We start from the raw sequence: 23,461 nt of genomic DNA, 5'->3' as shown, positions 1-23,461 counted from the left end.
GTGTGTGGTGGCGCAGGCTGCCTGCATCTGCTCTGTTCCTGGTAAAGAGAGCACCAAAAACCCAAGAAGGTGTGTACAATCACCTGGCTCCCATTGCGCATGTGAGTCACCCAAGAGCAGTGAAATCTGAAGAAGAGGCAGATGCTGAGGCAAAATAGAAGTGCTAAAGCAGTGTGCAGAAGTGTATATGTGAAGGGGTGTAGAAAACAAAATGTACTGCTTTACAAATGCCACTCTGAAATAAGGCCCAGCTGGCAAACGTATCGAAGCTGCTGTTATAGGTGATCAAAATTCCTTACTGATCTCAGTGTAGTACCTACCATAAGTTAGCATATAATATCCAGGACTGCTTTCACTGCTATGGAAAATGTAAAATGTGACCTAGGGGAAATGTTTAATTTATTTTAACTTTTTCTTTTAAGTTGAAAGACTTAGCTTCATCTTCACTATAATGCGAAATAGAGTTAGGCTCTCTTCAGGAGTACATAGGAAAAGAACAAAAAACAACCTATAAAAGTTGCAGCAAGTGAAATTCCGGTTTGACATATAGGGAGAAGATTCTTCAGAATGGGAGTGGGGAAGCATTAGAACAGAATGTGCTGTGAAATCTTCAATCCTTAGGTATTTTCCAACTCGGCTGGACAAGGCTATGAGCAACCTGATCTAACTGTGAAGTCAGCCTTGCTTGAGCAGGGGGTTGACTATCAGACCTCAAAGGTGCCTTCCAACCTAACCTTTTCTTCTTTTTCTATGTTGTTTTGTTTTCATGTAAAAATAAATATATAAAAACCGTTTGTGTAACTTGGAAAAGTTACACTGTAACATCTTTGAAGAGGGAAATAATTTGTCAGCCTTTCTAGTAACTTGTTTTCTTATGCCTGGAAAACTTGAAGGATTATTTGTTACTTCCAGTGTTGATTTGTATCATGAATTTGAATTTTGTCCAATGATACATATTTGGAAGCTATGTCGCATTTGTCTTAGCATTTTTAAATTTCTACCATGCAACTCTTCTCTTATTTGGTTGGGTTTGTTACTACTGCTGTATCATTTTTTAATATGTGTCTGGAAGAATTTGGATTACAAAAAGATTTAAGGTTATTGATTGTGTGTTTACTATTACTTTTTTCAGCAATATCCAGGTGTGAACCAGCTGTCCTCTTCCTTAGGAGGGTTAAATCTACAGCATTCTCAGCAGCCAGAAAGCTTGAGACCCATAAACCTTACACAAGATAGAAATATTTTGCCTGTATCTTCAGTTCCAGCACCTGTGCCTAACTTGAATTCTGATCTTAGGAAATTAAACTGCAGTCCAGAGTAAGTGTACTGTGTCTAGAACAGCATGTTACGTTTGTCAATGACTAATAATTATTTAAAGTGTCAAAAAATGTCTAAACTGATTCCTGATTTTAAATGTTTGCGGTGAGCTAATATAACCCCTTTCACGTGAAAATAAGTTTATTCTCTGCATCCTTACACAAATGTTGAAACTGTATTGCCATCAGAATACGTTATATGCAGTGTGAGTGCAGCTCACTTATTAAAACATTAAGAAACCTGCTTAATCTTTGCCTTGTTTTATCCATCTAAAAAACCCCAACCTATTAATAGACACCATAATGTTATTCAGTACATTTCATAGAATATTTTTGTAATATTGCATAGGATTTTTTCCAGAAAATTGTGATGATCATGCCTAAATAGACTGAATAAACTGTGAGTATATTTTACTGTGGTAATCCTGCAATCATGATGTATCCTTTCACCTCTAATTAACGTTCAGTAGTAGTATCTGCTGTCCCAAATCCAGTGCAGCTAGGTACAATGGAAATTGCTCTCCCCCAGAGATCTTAATTCTAATTCCAAAAGAAATTTTATTGATTGTGCCAGAGTAACTCAGCTTACTGCCCTAATGACAATGTATGGTCCCACCAGAAAACACAAATTGGGAAACTGGGGGTCTCAAAATCATTCTTGGGTCTTGAACGGTTTGGACAGCACTGCTGGTGCATTGGGGGTTTTTAGTGCCCTTTATTTAGCTTTAAGTCCATCCTCCACTTTACATAGACAAAAGAAAAGATTGTGACTGTCAGTGTTTGAGATCCTTTTCTACTGTTTTCTTATATAAATATTACTTTCTGAGAACTAGAAAATACAGTATTCCTTTTTTAGTTCCATCACCCAAAAAATCTTTATAACGAATAAAAATTACATCATTTTACATTGAGTGTTGTACCTAAAGCAGGTTTATCTCTTTATTGCAAGCTTGCTTTGGTATACTTGCATTGCTGATCTACTAAGTTAGGGAGTGGGGGAGTATTTTTTTGTTTGTTTTTTTTAAGAGGCTTTTAAAATCTCTTCGATGTATTAATTTTGTTTATAAAATCAGCTTTGTAAAACAGGATTTAAATTTCAAAATCCTTTAAAATCAAGTGTTAACACAGTGTTTTTAACATCTTTTAAAATTTCATTTTCAACATAATGTTTTTATTTCCTTTCAGCTCATTTCGATGTACATTGACAAATATTCCACAGACACAGGCTTTGTTAAACAAAGCTAAGCTTCCTTTGGGTTTGTTGCTGCATCCCTTCAGAGACCTAACGGTAAAGTAGCTTACTTGTTTTTTAATATATGTTTTTAGTATATGCGTTTGTCCTATTTTCATTCAAACAATAAAATATAATGAATTATAAGTCCTAAATTTAACAGAAGTAGCAAAAAATTGTTTGGAACTTAGAGAGGAGGAGAGGGAAAAAGCCTTGAAATTGCTGGTTCATTGAAACTGAAAAGGGAAAGTCTTTGGACAAGTCCATTAAATTACTTTTTGTTGTTGTTGGAAATCTTTGCTTGCCTGTAGTTCTCTAAAGCTCTGAATTGTTACTCTGTTGGGCTTAGAACTGTCAGGTACCTATTGAAAAGGTGTTTATCCTCTTGGAGAGGTGCTCATATTGAATGTATTAGTGGCATGATAAATGCTGTCAATAGAAGGTAAGCACAATGTAAGACTGAAGCCGTGTTCATAACTCCTATCCATCTGATTTATTTATATTTATGTAAAAAGGTGGATAACTGTCTGGTATGACTTCTTTTCATATAGTGTGTGTTCTTTGTGTAAGGTTTGCTGTCTGTCACATTTAGTCACCTAGAGTTGTCCTGTCTTTCATAATTCCTCTTGCCATTATTGTTGTGGCAATTTTAACTGTGTAATTTAAAGTAGTGGCATTAAAAATCTTACTACATCTTTGATTTGTGAGATTGCATTAAGACAATAATTAAATGTTATTTCTTCTGATTTTAAAGGGGAGGATATTTTTAATAGGCATCATAATTACTCTGTATGAAAAGGAGCTAAAAAGATAAAAGGAAAGGTGATAGAATATCTAGTCTTGTGAAGCTTTTATGCACTGTACTGCACAGTAATGTTTTCCATAAAATGTATTACGTACCTTTGTTACAGCTTTCCATTGTTTCTTTTTAGCAATTACCAGTAATAACATCAAGCACAATAGTGAGATGCAGATCCTGCAGGACATATATCAACCCTTTTGTTTCTTTCATTGATCAAAGGAGGTGGAAATGCAACCTCTGCTATAGAGTTAATGATGGTAAGTTTTTGTAGCAACAGATCCTTGCATTTATAGACTCTCTAAAGTATTTGCATCATACCAGTCCATGGGATACTCTAGATTAAAATGATAGTGTTCTTAAGATGTGTTTTAAAATCTCTGGATCATAAGTGAGGTGTACTGTGCATTTTCTGAAGCAAAAGTATGTTTTGCAATTTTCTGGGAGACAAAATAAATGTAACCATATTATCCTGATTACTTGTATAATGAAATCAACTTATTCCATTGACTGCTGTTGCAATACGCAAATGGCAGCATGATGACAGCTAATACTGTCTGCAATCCAGGCCAGAGGTTATGAGAAACAATACAGGTCAAAGCTTGTTGTTGTGAAATGCTTTATTTGCATTGGTGTTTTAAAGTTGGGGATATATTGCTGCTTAAAGTAAACCTTTTGTTTCCTGTTATTTAACTTTGATGTTGCTTGGGATACTTAAAATGTTCCTCCATTTTATGTATCCTTAATGTGATTTTTTTTTTTCCTGTTGTTGGTGATAATTGAAATATGTCTGCGTTAGTTTGCCTGTAGCTGCCATAATGGTTTTTATTTGTCAGCAAATATATACAGTTTTTTGTGGGAATTTTTTTTTTTATAGTTCCTGAAGAGTTTATGTATAATCCTCTGACACGATCTTATGGAGAGCCTCACAAACGGCCAGAGGTCCAAAATTCTACAGTGGAGTTCATTGCTTCCTCGGACTATATGGTAAAAAATTTTTCATGGTAACTTCAACAGCGATTGCATGTTACTATAAATGGGCTTGAAATTAATGTTGCATATTGCTCCAGTGGTGTGTATTAATTTTCCTGTGAAGGTCCTTTTAACACCGAAGAATAGTTAAAATTAATATTTATTTTGAGTTTTGGCAAATGAAGATATTCAGAGGCTTGTCAGTTAAAGGCAATTGCAATGTGTGTAGTTGTCCAGTCTATTTTAATGTGGCATAGTCTGGTTTGAGTCTGTTGCAATGTGGTTTCTGGGTTTCTCCCTCATTTTGAAGAGGTTTTGAAAGACCAGTGATGGGATAACAAGACAATTAAGTTGCATTCAAATTTTTAGTTAGTAATTGTGACAGAAAAGATTCTAAGTATGAGTCAACCTACAATTGCTGTGATAGTAGTCTTTTCTCCAAGAAAGATAAACAAGGCCTGGGAAAAGGCCCTGTTCATAATGACATTATTAAGAAGAGATAAAATAAATTGTTCTCTTGTCTTTGAATCGAATCACTGTGGCCAAGACATTTGGCAGTGAATAAATACAGCTTGTTATATGGTTGGGAAAAGCATGTAGGTAGAATGTTTTAACCCCATTTAATGGATCACATTGTCCACACAGTGGAAGACCAGTGGTGTTTTGAAGAGTGAATGCCATATCTGGCATCAGAGAGTCATGTTTGAGTTGACTGTTGGAAGGAGAGACTAAAATATCCAATTTCTGTTCTGAAGCATAACGTTGTGTGTTTACTACAAACAGGAGTTATTAACCACTGGGAATCATGGTTTAGTCTGTCTGCATGACTCTTAGTAAATCAGTTTTATTGCATAATGTGTATACCTTGCATTTTTCTACATGTTCCCTTTTCCCGCTTCCCTTTCTACTGACTAATCATTTTTAACATTTCTTTAAATATGATTTTTGAACATTTTTTATTTTTATTTTTTTACTTTGTAGCTTCGTCCTCCTCAGCCTGCGGTATATTTATTTGTTTTAGATGTGTCTCATAATGCAGTGGAGGCTGGATATTTGGCAATAGTCTGCCAGTCATTGCTGGAAAACCTAGACAAGTAAGAATATAAATAACCTTTTCAAATTAGCTAACATTTTATTATGAATAATACTAACCTACAGTTCTGCAGAAAGCTTGCATAAAGTGGTTAAACATTCTGTCCCTAAAGGACAGAAGCTCTGTTGCCTGAGATTCTGAAGTGCAACTTAGATGTCTGAAAAACAAGCAAAAAAAAAAACCAAAACACCAACCAAGCAAAAAAATCAGCCCTGCCAAAAAAACAGCTGTTGAAGCAATTTCCATGATGAGAGCTATCTTCCCTGCATGTGATTAAAGATGGATCTGCAAATAATTTACTTATTTATCTGCAAAAAATATTTACCTGTAACTTCTAGCAACACGTTGATTGTATAAACATCTATGATGTGTACTGTTTCCCCCTGCCAAGGCCAACAAAAATAATTAAATTACAGAGATTAAATTGGCTGGTTCTTGCACTGAAACAGCTCAGGTGCTGTGTACTGGAATGTTGTAAATGCTAGTGGGAGGTTTTGTGAGTGAATTTCGTTGTCAGTTTGGTTTTTTTAGATCACACTTAGATCTACCTGTGCCGCTTTCTATCTGTTCTCATTTTTGCATTGTAACAGCGTGTATGGGATTGTTGGTGCTTTTTGAGCAAGGATTAATAAACTTCACTATATTCATGTGTTTTGCAAACAAATTTGCATCCTGTGGAGGCCTCACTCTGGAAATTGTTTTCTGCAGGTTTTGTTTAAGAAACTTGATTTTAATTTCTGATAAAGACACCAACATCTACAGTAAAATTCTTCACTTGTATTTATTGGTTTAGTCTTTCTTTGTTCAGACCTTTACAGGTATTTTGTCAACAGATTCTCAGAAACATGCTAAATTATTTGGGGAACACTCATAAGATCCCATGCGAAGTCTATAGGAAAATCAGTACATCCTGTTAGTTTATATACCCAGATGGGAAAAAAATATTTGCCTCTTGGTTTTGTTCACTGTCATGGTTTTCAGCATTTGCTGATATCTTATGTTCTATTTGAGAAATCCCGTTTAGTTTTTCTTTTTGTATTTTTAATGCCATACATAGGAATATGGTCCACATGAGAAATAAGTATGTTGCATTGTAGAGACATTGGATTTTGGTTTGGAGCTGTAAGTACGCTGTAACTATATTAGTGAATGGGGTTTTTGAATTCTGAAAGAGCAGGATGCACTATTTTCTATTTAAGAACTGAGAAGGCTACCTTCTTTCATTTGTCAGTGTAATGTTAAATGAACCTGCTAAGTTCTCTCTTGCAACAAAACATCAAATATATTAGTGTTTATTTGTAACACTTATCTTGTGATAGTGTATCTTGTAAACTATCGTTATTCCAGCTCTTCAGAAGATACTGGAGAAATATTACTTGTATTCATGTTTCAGGTCTCCTTTCTTTTGTTCTCCCTTCACCCCTGTATACATGAGCTGAGTTTCTGCTAACATCAGCAGGAGCTGTGTGTATGTATGTGTCTTGAGAAAGAAATTTAGGGCTTAATAGTTTATTTTTTAATGCTTCAGGCTGCCTGGAGACTCGAGAACAAGAATAGGGTTCATAACGTTTGACAGCACTGTTCAGTTTTACAACTTGCAAGAAGGTTTATCTCAGCCTCAGATGCTGATTGTCTCGGATATCGATGGTAAGTAAAAAGAAAATGTGAAACTAAATTTTTGAGAAGCTACTTTTTTCCCTGAAGAAAGATTAGAATCTCAAATATTCTGGTATTAGGTCAATTTTATTGGATGTATAGGGGATATATTTTTTAAAAATAATCTTACACTAGCTACAGAGCAGGTAGTGTTTAAAAGGTGAAATTCAAATGTTAATTTTGATTTGAATAAAACAAGCTTTGTATAGGCTGTATTATTCTCTCTAATATATGTATCAGAAAAGTAGACTTCTATCTCATGGCATGTATAACAGTGGGCTGTGAAATGTTTTGTTCTATTTTAATGTAATTTTTTTTCTCTAATAAAATGCTTTTTTGCGTTCTCCCTACAGATATTTTCCTACCTACACCAGATAGTTTACTCGTAAATCTCCATGAAAGCAAAGAGGTATGATTGCTCAAAATATATCATTAAACTTGAAGAGTTAAATATTCAAAATAGAGGTTCCTTTTAAACTTTGAATTTAAGCCTGTCTTCATAATATGTAAATCCAATGCTACTTTTTAATTATAGAAATATTACATGTTGTTTGTTTGATGCATCATGGTTTTTTAAATTATGACTTTGTTTTCCTTAGTGTGTTGAAACTAAGCTGAAATATTTGGTTACAGATTGTTCCACTTCAGTTATGGCAATGCAGCTTTTTAGAAATTGCAGAAAATCTCAAGCTCGCAAAACCTCATAAACACCTTTCAATCTGTTCTGCAGCTGATAAAAGATCTGTTGAATGCATTACCAAATATGTTCACCAATACAAGAGAAACACATAGTGCATTGGGCCCTGCTCTTCAGGCTGCATTTAAACTGATGTCTCCAACGGGTGGCCGGATATCTGTGTTTCAAACTCAGTTACCATCTTTGGGAGCAGGGCTTTTGCATTCCAGAGAAGATCCCAATCAAAGGTCAAGCACAAAGGTACAAAAACTTCCTTTAATATTCATCTCATGAGACTAGGGACTGGCTATGTCTTTCTGACTTGCGTGGTTCTGCAGATCAACTCTTGGTTTTTTGTTTATAGCAATTCACTAAACTTTAATTATTCAAAGTCTCTATGTGCATTTAATATCGCTGGTTTATACGTGTGTGTGGTACTACTTGTTTCAAAGTGCATGAGCTGTCTTTTGGGTGTCTGGTCCATAGGTTTTCTTGGCAAGGAAAAGAAGCTGCAAATATCGCTAATTCAGTTAATATCAACTTTGGTTTTGAACCAAAGCATGGATATATTAAATTGTAGACCTAATACACGTTTTCTTATTATTTTTATGGCCTTGTAATTTACAGCACCCAGTAAGTGTTGCACAGTTACATGAGTGTTTATTTGTGTGATCCTACTTTGAAGGAAGCTTATGTTCTCATAACTGCTTCTAAATACAAACTAAAAGAATAAGGAGCATGAGACAAATAATTTCTGCAGGTAGAAACGCCTATAAATTATTGCTTAAAGGAGACTTCCTTTTCAGATACTTTGCTACTGAATAGTATGTCTCTTGTTCTATGAAGTCTTAAGAGAGCACAATCGTTGTCCTAACTCTTTCCTCTATAATTTATTCACCAAAGGTGGTCCAGCATCTTGGTCCAGCAACTGATTTTTATAAGAAGTTGGCACTGGACTGCTCAGGCCAGCAGACTGCTGTGGATTTATTTCTGCTGAGTTCACAATATTCTGATCTAGCTTCCCTTGGTAAGGAGTACCTAATGTGTGCGTTCACTCTTTCCACACTGTTGTCTGTCTTTGGAAGCATGGGCTACTTCAGGGATTCTTAAATCATGCAAATCTTTTTACACTTTTGTAAACGCAGCTAATGCTGCAAAGGAATTGACTTTGAAGTTGATCACAGTAAAGAACAGGAATACTGGATTGGTGGTATCAAACAATTTATTCTGGGACTTCACAGTTTTAAACGAGAAGATATTCTGCTGCTCAAGAATAGGAAACAGTCAGGTGGCAAGGAATTAATAAAGGTTAGTTATAGGGGTAGAACAGAACTTTCATCTTTCAGTATTAAACCAAGATTTGTCTCTCTGCACACACTTAATTTTGCCTTTACACCATTAAATATTTCATCATGCGCTCCTGTCTTAGCTGTCAAAGGTAGCATGCTTATTGAAGTAAGCATATAATTAGATAATTGTGTATTGGGGTGACTCATCACTGTCTTCAGTGGCCTGAGTCTGGGCCAGTTCTCATTGTCTTACAGATGTGGATCATATCAAGAAGAAGATGAACGTAGATGTGACTTGTGGAAGGTTGGACACAATTTTTGTGTCCTAACTTCATGTTATGGTTTTACCTCTTAAGCATATGTTTTCCTCCTTCACAGCTTGCATGTCCAAGTATTCTGCTGGATGCATCTATTACTATCCATCTTTCCATTGTACCCATAATCCTGCTCAGGCTGAAAAGTTGCAAAAAGACCTTAAAAGATACCTTACAAGAAAGATTGGGTTTGAAGCAGTTATGCGCATAAGATGTACAAAAGGTATGTTTTAAATACTGATTCATATGGGAAAGTTGGTGTAAGCATGTTAACTATAATTTTGAATAAGCTTAGTCTTTAGCAACATTAGATTTCGGGTCATTCCTCTTTCACTGAAGAGTAAGACAGCTGCCTTCTTTATGTAAGTTCCATTAGCTTTTGCCATTTTGTTTTGTTGTTTGGTTTTTTTGGGTTTTTTTTGTTTTTGTTTTTTACTTAAGATGGTACCATCTCACTTACACTACATGTCAACTTAGTTGAAAGGGTGCCATTTAGTTTGGAGTGTTCAGAATTGAACATGAACACTACAGGATCGTTCTGAAATGTCTAATGATTCACTTAATTGATTCTGCGTGATAGTTAGAATAAGTATTTTACTGTTTTCTAAACATAGCTTGAGGACTGTGTGTTTTAATTATTGATAGCAGTTTTTCATGCTATTTTAACCTCACTCTGAATTATTTAATGTCCTTCTAGGTCTTTCAATACACACTTTTCATGGGAACTTTTTTGTACGATCCACTGATTTATTGTCCCTTGCCAATGTCAATCCTGATGCTGGATTTGCAGTACAAATGTCCATTGAGGAAAGTTTGACTGACACATCTTTGGTTTGTTTTCAAACAGCTCTTTTGTATACTTCCAGCAAAGGTAAATAAATTCAAATGAATTGGCCACAGGGCTTTTTGTTTCTTTTTCTAACCTAGTGTTTGTATAGTTAGTTCCACAGTCTTTTGTTTTTCTCTGTACCCTAAGAGAATCTTGTCAAGGCTAGTGAGCCTGCTTGACAGTTAATCACATAATGTCAATCTTTATAAACTCTGTTTTGATGGGGAAATGTAATTTATTTCCATCTTACATGGAGTTGATTCAGCAAGATTCCTTTACTTAAAAGGCATACCATTGTTATAAGCAATAACATGTTTGGTGTGTACTTTGTCCAAAATCACAGACCCGTGATGGATTGGAGCAAGTTGCTCGTGCACTGAGTGGGCATAAAGAATAGCAGCAGCTACTTTCTATTCTTGAAAAGGCCACAAAATTTTGGGATGGAAATCAGTGTGCTTCATCTGTAGGATCGAGACATTTGTGGATATTATAAGCTAGTTTGTTGTGAACTTGTGATGATTCATAAGTTGAATGCTTTAGAGCGTTGCAGAATTTGAACAGGTTAAGAGAAAGGAACAGGAGATAGTGTTACAGCAATTTCCTGACTGGTGTGTTTTTACAAAATGAATGCATCTTAGAGGATAGAAGATATGCTGAAATGACTGAGTTTATATACCTGCACCAGGAGCTATTGCATAATGATTTCTACTTACTTTTATTAGGTGAACGTAGAATTCGAGTACACACGCTTTGCTTGCCTGTAGTAAGTTCACTGGCTGATGTATATGCAGGAGCAGATGTCCAAGCCGTTGTATGCCTCTTAGCAAACATGGGTGAGTACAGACCAGGAAGATTCAAATATCTTTTTGTATGTACTTAATTTTACCAGCCGTTTAAATGAAGTAGTCAATGAAACCTGGGTACTGCAGAAAAAGGTTGGAGTGGTGTTGCATTTAGTGAATGGATAAATTTGGTAAGAGCTGAATCCCCTTGCGTTGTAGCTGATCCTCAGAGATGAGAGGGGCTAGGGGTGGCTGGATTTATTGCTTAATAATACACCAATATTGCCATGACTATAGGCCTGACACCAGATGCACAAACAGCCTATCTGCTGTAGGTCTGGCTGCATTCAAAAGTCAGGTCCACGAATAGTACAGTTTATTCTTATGCAACATTTACAAATTCTTGAAGATTGCTGCTGATAAATGCACTAAACTGCAGGATAGCTATATAGCTTTAAACATATTTCCCGGGTAAGCACTCAGAATGGCTGAGGTCGCAACTCTTACGAAAAGGTATCCCTTTTGGGGAGGCTGAGAAGGACAAACCCGTTGATCTGTCCCTGCAATTTGGTGTCAGATTCTTGTCCCCAACTTTAGGCATGAAATTGGAGTAATACTTACACTCCTTTTTTGGGCAAAGTGAGTGGGTGGGACTGTGGTCAAGCTGTTGTTCTTTATGGTTGCACTGTCAGCATTTGTATATCTCTTAAGAGCAGTGGTAACCTTTCTTGTGGGAGCTGGGAGAATGGGACCGCACGGTCTTCACCTTGCTTCTCGTCCTCTCCGCCCCCACGGAGCCCATGGGAACACAAATCACCTGACCTTCATTCAGTCTGTGTGTCTGTTCCGGGCATCAGGTGTTCATAAGTGATATCGAGCTATTGTTTTATGCGTACAACAGAGTGGAGCGCACTGTAGCCTGAGAATACAAAAGATGACAAAATCAAAGTTACACAAAAACTGTTAACTGAAATATTCCTTAGTCGGAATACTCAGTTGACTTGAGTCTTTTAAAAGGAGCCTTCTTACATTGTTCTCTAGAGTTTATTAAAGGGCAAAGAATCATAACACACTTGGATCAAAACTCTTATTTTTGTATCATCATCATACTAGTTATCTCAAACTTTAGCATTCTAGTATTACTTAGAGTGATTCAGTTTAGTGAGCTGCTGGAGACTGACAGGGAACTTCTGACAACAGTGTGTCTGAGATATGCATTACTTTTCTGTGCTTCTATTCTGCTGTTGCTGGTTTGAGGATTCTTACTTATCCCCTACGTGTGGGTCATAAGTAGCTGTTTGACAGACTGATCTCTGCTATCAAATGTGTATGGCGCTGTGCAGCTTTGTAGTATATGCTATGTTGTATGTTTATAGTCAAATAAATTAGAAGAAAAAAATAGTTCTTCTGTATCTTGCCTTAAATGCGCATTCAGCCCAGCAGGGGGCTTTCTCAAACTAAAGAATTTGCAGCCCGCCCTTAGCAGAGAAGATTACATTAAGCATAATTATGCCACTGTAATAATGGAAGAAATTTCTTGTGGGGGAAAAAAAAAATCAAAAATAATTGTTGCAAATCTTACCCTAGAGGTTGTACAGCAGAGAGTTTCAGCAATAGCTAAGTTATTTGTATCAGGGTTTAAAACAGGATTTATATTTAGTCTTGAGTGTATACTACAGCTTTAAACAATTTTTTTTTTTAATTCTCCAAGAGTAGGAACCAGGGAGTGGAGATCAGCCACACTGTATTTCTTAAGCATCATGAAAGTGAGTTAGTGAGTTTCTGTGTGGACAATGGTCTTATTTACTCCTAAAAAAGTTAAGAACACAGGTGTGTCTTAGGGTTTTTTTTAAATCTTAAAAAAAAAAAACACTGAAAAGCACTAATATTTTCAAAATTCAAGAGAATGAATGAGGCCAACTCTAGTAACTTCTTGTGTCCTTCTAACCCGACAGCTGTGGATCGCTCAGTTTCATCTAGTCTTTCGGATGCAAGAGATGCCTTAGTTAATGCTGTGGTAGACTCCTTGGCAGCGTACATGTCAACTGCCTCAAATCTGCAGCAGTCCATGCTGATAGCACCAAATTCCCTCAAGCTGTTTCCACTGTATATTTTGGCCCTTCTCAAACAGGTATGTATCATCTAGTGGATTAATATTTGATATTTAATTCATTGTTCCGTTTGAGGGACTCTCCAGCTCTATGTCAAGCAATGTCTGCACTTTTCTATGATGAAAACTTCAAGCTTACAGGACTTTCACATAAATGATGACTGTGTTAGCTTATTTTAAATTAGTGCCTGAACAGTTTAATGGTTTACTTGATTTCGAGTTTGTTATATTTTGTCTTATATTGTTTTATAATGGAAATAAAAATATATAAGTTCTAACAGTTGTCATTTCTCAGATTTTGGTGGCTAATTAGTGTTGCCCGTATTGTTGGACGCTGCTGATTAGTACTTCAATTTTATTTTATGAAGAAAAAAACAAGTCAGATATTTTTCAATGCATATTCTTTGTACTTTAAAGTACCAAGAAGGAAAATGAGTTTCCATGGAGATACAACGAAATCTATTGCAGAAACTAAAGTGATATAGTTTACAATTCACACAGTAGTTACTACTTTTTGATATTTTATTTTTTAAATATCTTTGTATTACCAAACATACTTAAAAAGAGAACCTGCTGCAGGAGTTTGTTATTAATAAATCTCATAGCTTAAAGATTTTAATGTCTGACAGTTCTTTGTATTCTTATTGTGGATAAACCTTTTATGTAAGTTTAGTAAGAAATCCAATCATAATAACTTATTTTCTTGGTGATTACTTTAGTCTCTAATATACTGATTAGGGCTTCTTTGGTCCTTATATAAGTAATACAGTTAATGGTAGGGAAAAAACAGACCATTTATTATCAAGAGTATCTGTGTAAAAGACAGAAGTAAGAATCTCATGAGAAAATAAGTTGTTTAGGTTTGGGTTTTTATTATTTTTGCTAATAATAAAAAAGCCTGGGATATAGAGAAACCAAAACGTTTGTGGCAGCCAAGGAGAAGAGGACTGATGTACTTAGCTTTGTAGAAGTATCTTTTGAAGACTGCTAGGCTCATATCTTCCTGTAATACCTTGCATTGGTGAGTTTCACAGGCCAGTAACATTTGTCAAGAATAAAAATGAGAAATGCTGGCCCAATCACATACAAATTTACACAAAGTGGGGGGGAAACTTTTTTTATTCTCCTTCACCAATAAGGAGGAAGACTGGATTAAGTTTTAAAAGTTACTGTATTCAGGTTGTATTTGATTGAGATTCTAATGCCCCTCGGTAAGATGCATTTCTTTACAAAAGCTTTGCCATCTTGGCTTGACACTTTCAAAAAACCTGAAATGCACTGTTTAGATGTGACACAAAATACAGGATTTATTTGAGTAACAGCACTTTTCTCTTACAGAAAGCATTTAGGACAGGCATGAGTACACGCTTGGACGATCGTGTATATGCGATGTGCCAGATGAAGAGCCAGCCTCTTGTTCATTTGATGAAAATGATACATCCCAACTTGTACAGAATAGACAAGCTGATTGATGAGGTAACATATGAAGCACGTTTTATAACATTTTCTAGTTTTAATGGTTTGTTAAAACTGATGTTGTGCTGCAATAACTTGTTATTCTAATGTGAACTGAGTATTTTTCCATAAGTTATAAAAAATAAAAACATTTATTTTCAAGTTTTGAGTTGCAAGTACAGTAGTGTGTTATGAGCAGAACTGTAGTTTTAATTCACCTTGTTTCAGTGACCACAATAATTCCATGTTTTTCTATTATACAAAGAAAGCAGAGAAGATTGTGTGCATTGGAAACATCTCCAGTGTGGTTTTGTGTTTTAGAACTGTCTAGGGGAAACGGATGAAGTAGATTTGGTGGAGGATTCTAGGTTTTTGTATACTGAAACCAGATAAAGTTGCCTGCAATAACAAACTTCCAGTGGTTTCTCAGACTGATTTGTACTTCTAGATGGTCATGATCAGACTGAGGAAGTACTTCATGTACTTCATAAAAAGCACGTTTTATTAGTTTGCCTTTTACAGAGGTACCCTGGGAAATAGATGCATTTCTTAATCGTAAGAAGTAAGATGGGATTTTATATAAGGTCAAAGCTAGTTGTAACTGCAAAAATAATTTGGTTTTTTAAGTAAGCTTTCATGATCTTGTTAGTCACTAGCTTTGGAAAAGTATATGTAGGAGTTTGTTTTTAAGTGTCATACAAGATTATATGGTAACTTGAGTAGTTTGTCGTGACAGTTGGTATTGTTCAGCACAACCTGTAAGCTATTTATAGTCTCAAAGTTTCTTTTAAGGTATTTCATAAATACGCATATGCAAGTCTAAACTCAGTGTTCTTCAGTGGAATTGGTTAGTTAGTCTTTTTATACTCTCCCCAAAACTCCTTCCAGTATTTGAGAAGCCAGCTCCTTCAACTAACCTTGTTAAGTTTGTTGTGGCACTTATGCTGAAAGGCTATATTCAATGTGTGAGTGCTGTAAAGAGCCAGCAGTGCATTTGGTAGGTCTGGTTTTATTAGCAAAGGTTTTCAGATCAGTTATTTCTAGTAGAATAATACAGAAAGCAGGGCTTACTTGACCTGCTGAACTTAATTGACAAACCACATTTTAAATCAGATAACAGTGCTAATCTGCTATTTAGTACTACTTCAGTTTAAAGTATTTGTGACAGAGGCTGTTCTTAAATTTCTTGTTTCTGTAGAAAATTCTATGATAGATATATATGTATTATAGATTTATTTTTTAAAAAAAAATGTTTTTGCTGGTTTTCTTTTCTCTTAACACTTGATTCTTGACAGCATTGAGTAAGGCCTGGAACTTTCCCAAGTGGAATTCAGTAGCTTGATTTTCATCCCTATGTATAAATCCCCAAAAGCTTCTATCTATTGCATTATAATATGGAATTTTTAATATAGTGATATTTTAATAATCTTTTACCATGTGGAGATATACTTAATCTCCAGACTGTTTTTTCCTTACCTTATTTGCAGAATGCTTCACAGATTCTTAATTGATACTCAGCCTATTTTTGTATCGGAAGGGAGAGTAACTTTAATCTGAAAATACTGGGCGTTTGGAGTTTTTTATTGTTTTGGGTTTTTTACTGCTGGAGAGGAAGGGGCTGTATTTTTAATAATGTCATTGCTAACAGCCAGATTGTTTAATCGGATCAGTCATAGTGGACAAACCACGTATTGCTTCAGGCAGGATGTTAAATCAACGAACTTTGTTACTTGAATGCAGTAAAATAGTGAATCCTTACAGGGAGTAGAATGTAATGTTTTTCTTCTTGCGACGTTACTAGTGAAGTTGAATGCAATGAAAAAATCTGTGGAGGTTGGTTGTAAAAAAAAAAAAAAAAATATATATCTAAGTGTAAACACAGGAATTCTTTTGAAATCTCGGCATCTATAGCATGAGAAGTTACGTACACAATTTAAATGAACTTGCATTATTCTTTTTTAGGTAATAAAGTGGCCTTTAGGTTAAGTAACATTCTAGAGTTGTTTGATGTACTTAATCATTTTAAGCTTAGTATGGCCCTCTGTTACATGAGAATCCTCAAAATTTTGCTAAAGATTAGCAGTGTGTTTTCCTGTTTTATTTTACCTGGTTAAGATAAAAAGTAGGATTTATTTATATTCTACTGTTACTGAGTTTTGGGTTTTGTTACAGAGTACAATACATGTAAATGACAAAGTTGTTCCTCAGCCACCTCTTCAGAAGTTATCTGCAGAGAAGTTGACAAGAGAAGGAGCTTTTCTTATGGATTGTGGTTCAGTAAGTTACCAGTTTCACACATTCCTCTTTTTTTTTTTTTTTTTAATTTAAAAAAAAAAGCAATGTCTGAATTATTAAAAGCAGTCAACTCTCAACGATGAGAGTGTAGTGAATCAGCATTACAGGTAATCTGGCAGTAATCTGTGTTCTAGTGAAAGGCTTTCATCTTTTGATCACAGGAGTATCTTTGCGATGGTGTAGTAAGGCTCAGAAGTTAATTTTTTTCATGTGCTAGACTGATCAGAATATACCAAGAGTTCACATCAAGTTGGGTTTTTTTTCTGGAAACAATGCATTTCCGTTTTCGAAAACTTCTCTTAATGGTTGTTAAATTGTATGTACTACAATCTTTCTAACAAAGCACTTCTCACCGATGCAGGAACCTTCTCAGTTCCACACAAATATAAGTGATTTTATGATTTGTGGCTTGTGCGATGTAAGAGTTGCAAGAGTGAAGGAGTTGTGGGGAGTGAACAAAATCTGTAGATACAGTTTAAGGTATTCATAGAAATTGTACTAAAACACACTTAATTGGAAAAAGCATTATGCTACTTGAATAAGGTGATAAAACATTATGCTACTCTAGTGGTAATCTAGAAAGCGCTTTAAATCTTGTATGAGTTCAGGGGCTGAGTGTGAATGTCAAACTAGCTTCTGTCTCCAGATGTCTGAAATAATTAATATAGTGTGTTTTCATAATTGATGCTTTTATGACTTGCTTAGATTGGTAAATCAGTGTGCAGTAACTGAGACAGTATGACTTCATAAAATTTTAGGTTTTTCGTTTTAGGAGGTAACACGGGAAGTTAGCACGTTAACTGTTCCAGTATAGATGTGTCCTACATGCTCGTTCTTTCAGTATTTACACTCTACCTATAATTTTTCTTAACATTTACTGATCTTATTCCAAATGCTACCAATGTATTAATAAGTAAATGTACAAATAATTAATATAATATATATGAATTGCAGCTGGAGCTCTCAAGTGATTCGTTTGCATTATTCCAATTATGTCACCATTTGTCTCTCTAAAACGTATGCACAGCCTTTACTAAAACTGATTCTGACATTTTACAGATTTTTTACATTTGGATTGGAAAAAACTGTGATAACAACTTCATAAAAGATGTTCTTGGATGCCCAAACTATGCATCAGTACCACAGAAAATGGTAGGCATTTTAATGAGCTATCCTGTATACTGTTTAGATTAAATACAGATTCCAAATGTATTTTTTCTGCATTTCAGTTTTTAATTATATAACTATGAATTGGGGGGGGTTATTGGGTACCTTCTAAACTCTTGCCAACTTCACAGGAGACAGATAGGAGTTGTCAAATATTTTCATGGAAAGAATGTAAACATGTAAATTTCGGCATGGAATGCCAAAAAATTGTTTACTGTTTTTATTATTTTTTTGGAAATACACGTGGGCTCACAAGAATAGGATGAAATTTCATAGAATGAATACAAAAAATATCTATTCACACATATTAATTGTTAAGATTAGAGTTACATTATTGATATCATGGTGTTGAGAAGCCTTGTGTTCGTTGAACTTGGTGTAAGACACCAAGTCTATGCTATGACACGATAGGCCCCTAAGTAAAGGGTAAGAGTTAAGTTTTGCTTATCTTCCAAGCCTTGATTCAGTTTAAAAAAAAAAAAAATACACTTTTAGCTATTAGAACATCAGAGACCCTTGGATATATGCTTTGGTAGAGGGGTTTTTATGTTATAACTTGTACCTATAGTCTTGTGCCTCAAGCAGAGCAGCAATAACACCTGGAAGTGTTCCAGGGCAGGCCGGATGGGGCTTTGAGCAACCTGCTCTAGTGGAAGGTTTCCCTGCCCATGGTAGGGGGGTTGGAACAACATGATCTTGAAAAAGGTCCCTTCCAACCTAAATCGTTCTATGATTAAAAAGATGACCCCTCTTCTGTGGATAGTGATTCCAAAATGTCAACAAGTGGTGGGGTGGGTAAGGATGGAGACTTTTAAGACACTCTAGAATAAAGTTCAGAATCAAGTAGTTGTATTCAGATAGTACCAAAAATGTGTTAGTCACTGTAGAAATACATAGGAAGATATTTCCTGTTGTAAAACTTGCATAGTATGAAGGGGAAAAGTAAGCGATAAGTGTTAATTGTAACAACAGGTTAAGAGTGGTGAGCTTTAAGACTACTATAAAATTGGACCGCTTGTTCAGAGTTTAGTGTTTTGCTTGTATTAGCAATTTAAAACTGTCCTTTCTGATCAGCTGGTGGTAAGTATTAGTTGAGGGAGTTTTCAGGAAGAACTTAGATAAAGGAAGGATGGTAGGGTTTTTTTCTCTCATTTTCATTATAATAAATGCTACATAACCATCGAAAAAAGTTAATATAAAAGTTATCTTTGCTTTTAAATTATGTCTTCCATTCATTTATTACAAAGGTAGTAATGCAACTACTTTTAAATCTGTAATCAATTGTTATGTTGTATCAATTGTCTTAAAAGGTTATATCGGCCTAAGAGTTGGTATATCTGTCTCTGTGAATATCTCAAGTTTTTTTAATTCTGTTTTTTTCAGCACATTCCCAAACCAAATGGTCCCGTATAATCCTTGCGTTGAAATTTGCTTACAATTCAGATTTCACTTCTTCACATTTTGTTCATCTTTTCAGTGATGCAAAGTGCAACATGTAGGAACTTGATTGACAGGGGAAGATAAAGGCAAGAAAACTGCGAAAGCAGCATTTTGAAAAGATGACTTTTTAAATTAGCTTGCTTTCTAAAATCTTTTGCACTTCGAAGGCAGTTTAACTTAAAGTTCATACCTCTTCCTACAGAAGAGATATTACTAAATTTTTGTACTTTAAGATGAAGAAAAAATGTGTATGTAATCTATGATTGTTAATTTCTTAATAGAAATTGTGCCTTGGGTCATGTTACATCTATCAGGATCTATTTTTTAAAATAATTTTGATAGTAAAAAGTGATGATTGCTTTCAATTCCCTTCAACCAGACACAGCTTCCTGAGGTAGATGCACTTTCTTCAGAAAGGACACGATCTTTTATATCTTGGCTTAGAGACAGCAGACCTTTAAGTCCAGTTCTTCAAGTAATAAAGTAAGTGTTTCTGTAAGATATTGGGTGATTATTGGCATCTTGTATTTACAATTTCTAATTGACACTGATCAAAAGTGGGAATATCTGACCCCAAAGAAACTGAATAACATCCTCTTTCCAGTTGCTATCATGCTGTTTATCCAAAACCCCTTAGCAGCAAAGGTCATCTTTGAAACTAGTGCCAATTCAGTTACTAATAGTTTTATTGGTAGGAATTAGTCGCATATTTTTATATTGATAAGAATGTACTAAAGCAGCGGGTATCCTTATGATCAATGAGTTTAACTAGGTTAATTTCTGGTATAGCTTTTATAATTTCAATACCTATGTATGAAAAAAATTCAAGTAAGGTTAATAATCTGTAGATGGTTTAACAATTGTATTTGCTACTGAGCTCCATAGGACTGCAGCTGATTTATTACATATGAGGCAAGTTCTGAAGCCTTTTCAAGCCATGACCTTTTCAAGCCAAACTTCAAGATGTTTAAATTCCATAAAATGTTTATACTTGAGTTTACATTTGTCTTCTCTAGAGTACTCGGTTTGCTGAGCCGGATGGAGATCACATTTTAGAGAGTATGATGACTTTCTCACTCAGCTAAAGAATGTTTAAATATAAGACTGAACCTCTTCAAGTACTGGCAGTTTGGCTGCCGCTTGAATTGCAAGTAGTGCTGAGAGACCATAGTAAATAGTACAGCTTGCGGTAAAGCTCTGCTGTACCAGTACAGAGGACTGTGCCCCAGCAAATATTTGCTGTGTCCTAGCAAATTTTTAGTGGGGCGATAATTTTGGATACTATGTCTTTGACATGTTTACCTTCTCTGTTCTGTTGCTGAGAAAAACTGGGGAGGGCATTGAGATTACGTGTTACCAGAGATGTAAATTTTCCGTTTTTTTAATCTTTATCAGGATTTAATTTAACCCTTTCAGAATTCATTGCCACCAGCATATTTGTTAGCTTCTAAACCAAAATCATGTTTATGCTTCCTTTTTTGTGTTTCTGCAAGATATTTTAAATGCTATTTCACACACTTTTCTACCATTTTATACTTATTAAGAAGATGCTGTTGTTTGATAATGTATTACGAACTTCGGGGTTTTTTTACTAAACTTTGAATCATTTGTAATTGTAGTATCTTTGGACTGAATTTAGACTCGAAAGGACAGTAAGCAATTCATTAGAACTTATGCCTCTGCATGAATTTACAGTGATTTTTTTTTGCTCAATGTTTGGACTAAAATATCTTCCCCTCTTCTTTCAGAGATGAAAACCCTGCCAAAACAGAATTTTTTCAGCATTTAATTGAGGATCGGACAGAAGCAGCTTTCTCATATTATGAATTCTTACTTAATATTCAACAGCAGATTTGTAAGTGAAAAAGGAATAAATAGAAGAAAAGTCCTGACTCCAGATAGAAGCACGGCCCAAGAGAAGCATATGGGAAGTTACAAAAGTGGATACTTGTTCTTCACAATATACAGTGACCTGCATGGTCTTGGAAGCTTTACAGCTGAAGAAGTATACATTTCCAAAAGAATTTTGCAGATTTACTTCAGTCTAAAAGTGCTAGGAGTGATGAAGCTGTTTCACTAGTAAACTTCAAATTGGTTTATACACGTTTCCAGTTGTGCAGCGGTATGGTGCTCTGTTTATTGCAAGCTGGTGAATTTATGTAGCTGTGTGGGATGATATTTCTTAACAAAATGTACAATTAGGTAAAGCCTTTTTTTTACATTTATTATAGTAGCCCTTCCAGATCCAAATTCTTAACAGAGATGTCAAAGGGCAGTGCTGTATGTTGGTTGTTTATATGAATTTCTTTTTAAAAGGAATGATTCATATTTACTAAAGACTTCAGCAAATTCCCTGCGAAAGTTGTAGAGTTTCAGTAAAGTACATCAATTGTAGAAATAAAATATATAATGTACATAAGTATTACATTTGTAAAGAAAATGTAAAAAATGTAACTAAAAAAAGACTTAGCTCAGTGTGCAGAATTGTTGAGTGCTCAATGATGAATTGTTTTGTCCCAGGCTAGACAATGAAGTTGACTATTAAAACATGCTAAAAAAAGTATCCATGTAGAAAGAACGTAGCTGCTTCTTCTGTTAATTCTAGGTGAATTTATTTATGATTGGCTTACTAATTAAAATATTTTGCTTTATCATGTGTTTTTATATTTATGCAGGTATAATCTTTTTGCAACTAAACTCTTACTGAACTGAATATTGAAGAGAACATGTTTATCACTTTATTTCACAGACCTCTAGAAGGGAGGAGAAAACACTGCATAGTCTGAAATGAGCTATTGATACGTAGTTCCTAAACCCCTTCTTATGTATTATCCTAAAGAAGGCATATCTGTTAACCTTGCTTTACGTTTTGTAAACAACTGTAGTCTTGGTCCAGGTTTCTGTAACTTGTGTTGTCTGCCATTTAGAGTAAGCATGGGTAATCATTTACTCACACTTGATGATTTGATTTCTGCTGTGATCTAAAGGGAAAGAAGGGGGGGGTGTGTAAAAATTAATTACCTTACATCGATGAAAGTAAAGGCTTTAAAATGTCAAAATTCAAAATGTAATCACACTTAACATCTTTCTGAAACCTTGTTCTTGCTAATATTTTGGTAACTCAATGGTTTGGGCTTTTGGATAGATTTATCCTAGATTTTTAAATTTGGTTGTTAAGTTGGGATGGTTTTGGTTTGGTTTTTTTAGAGGCACATTAGAAATAATTCATAAAGCACAATCACTCATACTTACTATTCTGAACTTTGATTATTTGTTTGGTTTAATGAAATGTGACTACAATGAAATAATTCAGTACAAAAAAGTAAATTATAATTAGTATGATTACATTTTATTTTAAAATAGCCTTGAAAATGCTAACATTGCATTTTAACTGCCATATCCCCTGAATCAAATAGTCAAGAAAAAAAGTACCAGCTATGGATGGCAAACGCTTTAAAAGCTGCATTAATTACATTCTGCAAGCGGTGTTAATTCTGCATGTTAGCACAAACTCATTGATTGGAGAAGATACCTTATAAGTTAAATTTGTGTGTTGTCCTTAACTAAATGTGTTTAAGTTACCGAAAGATTACTCAAGAGAAGCTTTCCATTTAGTAAATTAATTTATCATGTAGGAAATGTCTGAAGCAATGCTGAATGTTGTCCGTAAATCAGACCTCCAGGATTTTAGTACTTGTTTGTAGATTAATTTGCATTGGGTGAAAGCTAAGGGCTGGTGAAGAGTTGGGGAATCTTAATCATCGTTTGTAATTGCAAAGATGGGAAGAGCATGTTACAATTTTAAATGCCCCGTGGTAGATGCTTCTGACTTGTGAGCTTGGTATCGAATAACTGGGAACATACTATGCCATGATTAATTGCAACGTATTCTGTAAAACCATTACTTAAAGCTTTATTCTTCTATGGTTTTTGTATATAAAAATTATGAAAAGTACATCTTGAGAGCTATTTGTTCAGTAAAGTTATTACACGGCACAGAGAATCTAGTTATTTTTTACTAATTGTAGAGCACATCT

General features: G+C 34.9%; 1 protein-coding gene across 2 annotated transcripts in view; it reads left to right on the top strand.

Annotated features, from left to right (window-relative positions):
* SEC24B (SEC24 homolog B, COPII coat complex component) overlaps positions 1 to 23,063 on the top strand; it is a 48,364-nt gene extending 25,301 nt beyond the window's left edge. For both annotated transcript variants that reach the window (XM_074589382.1, XM_074589381.1), the window contains 18 exons: positions 1,133 to 1,317; positions 2,502 to 2,604; positions 3,480 to 3,606; positions 4,224 to 4,333; positions 5,300 to 5,412; positions 6,940 to 7,058; positions 7,421 to 7,476; positions 7,798 to 8,004; positions 8,647 to 8,770; positions 9,411 to 9,569; positions 10,044 to 10,217; positions 10,898 to 11,008; positions 12,913 to 13,088; positions 14,406 to 14,543; positions 16,695 to 16,799; positions 17,877 to 17,969; positions 19,804 to 19,907; positions 21,173 to 23,063. In XM_074589382.1, coding sequence (XP_074445483.1) covers positions 1,133 to 1,317; positions 2,502 to 2,604; positions 3,480 to 3,606; positions 4,224 to 4,333; positions 5,300 to 5,412; positions 6,940 to 7,058; positions 7,421 to 7,476; positions 7,798 to 8,004; positions 8,647 to 8,770; positions 9,411 to 9,569; positions 10,044 to 10,217; positions 10,898 to 11,008; positions 12,913 to 13,088; positions 14,406 to 14,543; positions 16,695 to 16,799; positions 17,877 to 17,969; positions 19,804 to 19,907; positions 21,173 to 21,287 — 2,319 coding nt within the window. In that variant the 3' untranslated portion in view covers positions 21,288 to 23,063. The remainder of the gene's footprint in view (positions 1 to 1,132; positions 1,318 to 2,501; positions 2,605 to 3,479; positions 3,607 to 4,223; positions 4,334 to 5,299; positions 5,413 to 6,939; positions 7,059 to 7,420; positions 7,477 to 7,797; positions 8,005 to 8,646; positions 8,771 to 9,410; positions 9,570 to 10,043; positions 10,218 to 10,897; positions 11,009 to 12,912; positions 13,089 to 14,405; positions 14,544 to 16,694; positions 16,800 to 17,876; positions 17,970 to 19,803; positions 19,908 to 21,172) is intronic.
* Positions 23,064 to 23,461: the final 398 nt, after the last annotated feature.

Source organism: Larus michahellis, chromosome 5 (genome assembly GCF_964199755.1).
Source record: "Larus michahellis chromosome 5, bLarMic1.1, whole genome shotgun sequence".
NCBI lineage: Eukaryota > Metazoa > Chordata > Aves > Charadriiformes > Laridae > Larus > Larus michahellis.
The sequence above is the reverse complement of the archived record's forward strand: the minus strand, read 5'-3'. Positions and strand labels throughout refer to the sequence as shown.